This window comes from Acanthochromis polyacanthus, chromosome 6, assembly GCF_021347895.1.
Source record: "Acanthochromis polyacanthus isolate Apoly-LR-REF ecotype Palm Island chromosome 6, KAUST_Apoly_ChrSc, whole genome shotgun sequence".
Taxonomy (NCBI): Eukaryota; Metazoa; Chordata; class Actinopteri; family Pomacentridae; genus Acanthochromis; species Acanthochromis polyacanthus.
Window position 1 is genome coordinate 8,826,895 of NC_067118.1, and position 5,824 is coordinate 8,832,718.

At 39.2% G+C, this 5,824-nt stretch overlaps 1 protein-coding gene across 3 annotated transcripts; it reads left to right on the top strand.

Moving 5' to 3' along the window:
* The first annotated feature begins 586 nt into the window (after positions 1-586).
* On the top strand, positions 587-5,824 carry LOC127534532 (homeodomain-interacting protein kinase 1-like). Of its 3 annotated transcripts, none has more exons than XM_051949880.1 (11): positions 587-1,162; positions 2,315-2,517; positions 2,702-2,890; positions 3,041-3,222; positions 3,330-3,453; positions 3,540-3,650; positions 3,741-3,824; positions 3,944-4,116; positions 4,269-4,680; positions 4,790-4,844; positions 5,449-5,824. In XM_051949880.1, the coding sequence occupies exons 2-9, from the start codon at positions 2,335-2,337 to the stop codon at positions 4,639-4,641; spliced, it is 1,419 nt and encodes a 472-aa protein (XP_051805840.1). In that variant the 5' UTR covers positions 587-1,162; positions 2,315-2,334; the 3' UTR covers positions 4,642-4,680; positions 4,790-4,844; positions 5,449-5,824. The 3 variants fall into 3 exon arrangements, with proteins under 3 accessions (XP_051805840.1, XP_051805842.1, XP_051805841.1); XM_051949882.1 differs by having other exon boundaries at positions 5,452-5,824; XM_051949881.1 differs by lacking the exon at positions 587-1,162 and having other exon boundaries at positions 2,171-2,517.

Below are 5,824 nucleotides of genomic sequence, written 5' to 3' on the forward strand. Positions count from 1 at the left end.
AGCTGGTAACATTTACGTGCATTTAATTGACTGTTTGACTCAGCAGTAGTGCTTAGGTGTACCCTCCTAGTGGTGCATAGTAATAGCACATGAAATGGCTGAGAACATAATTTACATCAAGTCTTGTATTCCGGTGTTGCCGACTCTGCTGTTTGGTTTGGTAAATTCAGTGCGCCCCCCCCAAGAGAAAACTTCACCGGCCGCCACTGATCCTAATCCTAACAGTTGTGGAGCAAACTGGATGAAGACTTGGTTGCAGTTCATGTCTTCAAAGAGATGCAAAATCAACATTTTAAAGGTTTGAACCATGTTATCTGAGGCACCCAAAGGAATGTTTTTAAGCCTCAATAACGTATTTGTGCACTTTAAGTTGAATGTGGAGGGAGTTCCTTTCTGTAGATTAAATTCGTTGATGAGATGAAATATTTCACTGTTAGAACAGGTTCTGTAGTTTCCATGTTTAATTGTTTGATCTAAAAAGAAATATTAAATCAGTTTGTTATTTATTTGTTAATTGTTTTGATTGCTTCGTAGGTCAACACAAATTTAGCTTCAGCAAAAGTAATTTCATTTATTGTTGGTAAATAATTACATTAGGTCCATTAGATAAGGAACCAGAACAGGATTCAAGAGAACAGGATCTGCCCACCAGGTCTGAGATGAACAAATGGAGACAGATCTTACATTATATGAGGTATAAAAGTTTCTATTTTACTTCAACATAGTTGATGGCACAATTTACCACAACATATTTTATCCAAAGGCTCAATTAACCAGAAGTTGAAACAAGGAAACTTTATTTTGAAAGCCATATTCCTCGTATCCAAAGACTACACCAGCGTTTCAGCGTTTCACATTAACCCAGACCCACAGTGTGCTTTTTTAACTGTCAGTGTGACAGTTCAAACAATAACAACACTACATATTTGCTCCATTGCATTTGTTTACGTTTAAACCAAGTAGTGCTGAGACTGCTGTCAGAATGTGACATCATGGACATTCTAGAATTCAAACCACATTTAAATCCCAGTGTGGAGTCAGCTCTGGACAGTGTCTTACAGATTTCAGGAGGACAACAGGACTACACTGAAACTAGCAGGACATCGAAATTAGATTCAGCATCAACCTTTCAACAAAATCCAAAGAAGCGAACATTTTTGAGGTAAGTGACTTCACTGTTCTGTTTGATGAAGCAAACACCAGAGGAAACATTCAGAAGGAAGTTTTAAAATCTGTTTTTCTACAACTCTGTCCAGTTTGTAATGAAATCTGTGAGCCAGAACAGGATGTAACACTCAGTTTTGTGCTTGTCGTGTAATTTTTAACATCATTTATTCAAATCTAAGATTTCAGCAGTTCGGTAGGTAAATGATGTGTTCAGGTTTATCTCAACTGGATAACTAAAACCAGCCAGTACTCCTGTAAAGAGATTATTTCAGAGATTATTTCATCTACTTGTCCTGTAGTTGAAACAAGAAAAGACGGTGAAAAATTCATGTTTTATCTGTATTAGTTCTTGAGATATTGTCATTTAAACATTACCTCAGATGCCTGTAATATGTAAAAAATGTGCTGGAAGTGGATAAACAGGCTTTAAAAAACATCTCAAATATCTGGATTTGTAAATAAGAAATCCAAAAACATTCAAAAATATTCGTATTTTTAATATATTTAAAATATGTTTTATGCTAGAAAAAATCTGTCCAATGAGACACAGTTGATCAGAAAATGTTCTAACAAATGAGAGACGTCAGCAATTTATAACAACATTAGTCAGAGCATGTTATTATAGGTGATTAAATGCAGATAGATGAGAAAAACAACGGCAGTTTGATCATTTAACATGACATTTTCAAAAGTAAACAATGCTGAGAACTTTCTAATTGTTTTTAAATTCATTCTAGAATTCATTTTAAACACAAACTCTGAGTGGAGACACCATTTCACTTTATTTTACTGAGTTATTTATTAGTTTATTGAGTAGTTTAGTAAAACCAACCTCAGAGACATCCATATTTCAACAAAATCCAGATAACCAAACTTTTGTGAGGTAAGTAACTCCACTCTTCTGTTTATTGAAGTAAACACTTTGGAGTTTCTGAGGAAGCATCCATGTAATTTTGCTGCTGTCCAATATGCCTTATAACACAATTCAGAACAGGGTGTAACACTCAGTGCTGTTGTTTTGTGACAATTGGTTCAATATTTAGCAAATTTGATTAAAAACTGAGATCACAACAGTGTGGTAGATTACCAACGGTTTAACAAGACATCCATAGATTATGGCTCTCTTTTGTGTCTGTTTCACTTTCAGTCTTCTGTGACAACATAAAAATGAACATTCAAAGATCATCCTCACCGTCTTCCTCTGATGGGAGAACCAAAGTCCCAAAAGGCTACACGCTGGCGAAAAACCTGGGACATGGAAGCTATGGAACAGTGCTGGAATGTGTGGAAGACAGCACTGAAGAGCACGTGGCTATAAAGATGCCCGAAAAGAACAATCTAGACCGTGAGGTAAGACACTCATATACTCAACATAGGATTTCAGCTGAAGAGTGACACAAAAAGACATTTTTAAAACGATGGCAGTACCACTATAAGATTCTGAGTAGTGGCACTGGTCATCTAATGTACTTCATAGTTGTTGAGAAGAACTGATTGGACTATGTGGCTCAGCAAACATATTATGTCTCCACAGGCGGAAATCTTGGAAAAGCTCATGAGCCACAACTCGGACGAGTCCAACATCATCAAGTACAAGGGAGAAGTCTTTGTAAAAAGTACGCGGCTCCTGGTGTTGGAAAAACTGGACATCACCCTGTGGGACTATGTACATGGATTAAGAGGACCAATGCAACTGGAACACGTCCGTACAGTTATTCAACAGGTATGACCTTCTATTGTCTCTTTATATTTACCTCCTACAGTGGTGCTATAAACAGCATCAGTGGTTCAGGAACCTTTACAACCTCTACTTTTATTGTCATGTGACAGATTTCTTGAACAAACTCCTGATAAATGTTGTTTTTTCTTACAGCTGGCCGTGGCTTTGAATACGACCAAGAGTGCTGGCATAATCCACACTGATGTGAAAATGGATAACATCATGATGGTGGATCGTGTGAAGCAGCCCTTCAAGGTCAAACTTATTGACTTTGGTTTGGCCAAGTACAGGTCTGAGGCCAAAGCAGGAGATCTAGTCCAAATACTTAGATATAGGTATGATAATACTGATCAGTTTTCACCATTGAGAAACCTTTAATTCAGCACTGTCTCCTTACTGTCTACTGTGTCACATCTTCATTTGATGTTTTTTCCACATTCAGAGCTCCAGAAATCATCCTGGGCCTGCCGTATTCAGAGGCCATCGACGTTTGGTCGTTAGGCTGCGTGATGGCCAGGATGGTGGCTCGTATTGCTCTCTTCGGAACACACTCAGAATACTGGATAGTGAGTAAATTACTGTAGCTGAAACGCATTAGAAGCCGTCGCACGATTAGCTTCAGGTCTAACGTGGTGTTGTGTTCTGTCTGCAGCTCCGACAAATGATCAGTCTGCTGGGTCCGCCACCGCAACACCTCATCGAAGCTGGTCCGAGATCACGATTGTTTTTTAAGAAAATAAGTGGTGGTGTGTGGCGGCTGAAGGTACGATACTCCTACTGTGATTTTACCACTGACCTCTACTCACTCAATAAGATGAAGGCTTTAGTAAGCATCTTTGTTTTCTTCTTTCAGACACCAGGAGAGCATTTTGGGATCTTGGCCATGTACGCCATCCCCACACATCACAGGTTCGGCTCTCTGGATGAAATGAAGAGGGTAGGTAGTTTAGGAAGCAGCAGCTAGTTGCTGAAGAGTGACGTTCATTTATTGTATTCATATTTCAGGTTGAAGGTGACTTGACCACTGTTGTACTTTCCAAACGTTTTCTGCACCAGGTGTATTCTGAGCCGGACAACCCAGCAGAGGCTGATGAGAGGAGGGAGTGTATCGAGCTGTTGAAGGCGATGGTTCAGTGGGATGAGAAGGACAGAATCACCCCCAGTGGTATCCTCAACCATCCTTTTATCACTAAAAGCTACCTCAACAGCAGCTCCCCCATCAGCAGTTGGTAAGTGTGCTTCTATTTACTTTGTACACAGGTTGTGAGGTATTAACAGCCCAGCAAGTGACAAAACACTGATATGGACTTTTGCTGATTTCCATGTTTGCATTCTCTGCTTGTCGGATGTAAACCCAACAGTGTGTGTTTCCTTTTTTTAGCGATGAACCTAAACCCTCCACCAGCGTGTTCATCATGGTTAAGCCTGCAGACCCTGAAAACAGAACTGACCTGACAGGCTTGCCTGATGAGGACAAAGACCGGGAGCACAAGAAGAGCAGCAAGGATGAGCACAGTGAGGAGAGTGATGATTCTAAAGCTGCTAAAGACATTGAGGATGGTGAAAACGGTGACACCAGCAACGTTAGCAAAGATGATCAGTTCAGGAAGGTCGAGCAGAATCATCAGTACACTGAAGACAGCGAAAAGGAGCAAAGCAAGAAGAAAAAGAAGAAGAAGAACTGCTTCCAACGCATCTTGTCTCGGATGAAGAAGACGTTCTGCTGCTGCTGTGTGTCTGATGTGATGGACTGAGCAGCACCAATGGCCTGCAGTCACATTTCACTCTCACAGGTCTGACCTCAGTATCCTTCTCTGGGTTTATTGTTCTCTTGTGTTTTGATCTGTTTTCTCTCTAATATCCTGCTCTCTCTCTCCTTTACCCTCACTCCAACCGGTGCAGGCAGAAGGCCGCCCTCTCAGAGCCTGGTTCTGCCGGAGGTTTCTTCCCATTTCAAGTGAGTTTTTCCTCCCAAGTGTCCCAAGTGCTTGCTCTAAGGGGAATCCAAAGGATTCATTGGGATTCTGTCTGTAATTAATTTTAAATGGACTAGTCCTCATTTTATCATGTAAAGTGACTTGAGACATCTGTTATGAACTGACAGTATGTAAATTAGGACAGTAGTGTTAAATATTATGTACTTAAATAGTGCAAAGCACAAAATAGATCAAAAGAATAATTTTATAAATATAATATTTTTTTATTAAAATATGCAAGTATGTTATTTGTAAATATAATATGGAGTATTAATAATAATAATAATAATACTCCATTTTATTTGTAATGCACTTTTCATTTAAGCAAAATCTCAAAGTGCTACATTAAAGATATAAAAGGATTTTAAAAAAGTAATAAAAGAGCAATCATAAAAATACTTAAATTTAAAACACATGGACCAAAAAATCTAAAAATAATTCAAAGGGAAATGACACGTGCTTGTCTTTAGCATAGATAGTGTGAAAGTATATTTGAAAAACATTTTGTCTCAAGTCAACTTTTAAAATGTTGATTACACGGCAGATATGACTAATTTATTTTCTGATTTTTACCACGTATTCTAGCAGGTGATTGGCCGTGATGAAGAGACGTCAGATTGTACAGAACGGTGTTATGGAGCTGACATTATGGAGCTGCGGTTCCTGGCCTCACCTGCCTTGAAGTTCTATCTACTGTCCTGTTCTCTCTCTCCTTTACCCTCACCCCAACCGGTCGAGGCAGATGGCCGCCCTGTCTGAGCCTGGTTCTGCCGGAGGGTTCTTCCTGAAAAAGGGAGTTTTACCTCCCCACTGTCGCCAAGTGCTTGCTCAGACGGGAATCCAAAGGAAATTATGGATTTGTTGGGTTTCTCTCTATAATTTTGTCTTTACTTTTCTCATTTAAGTGTCTTGACATGACACATTTGAACTGTAAATAAAATTTATTGAAACTGAATTGAAA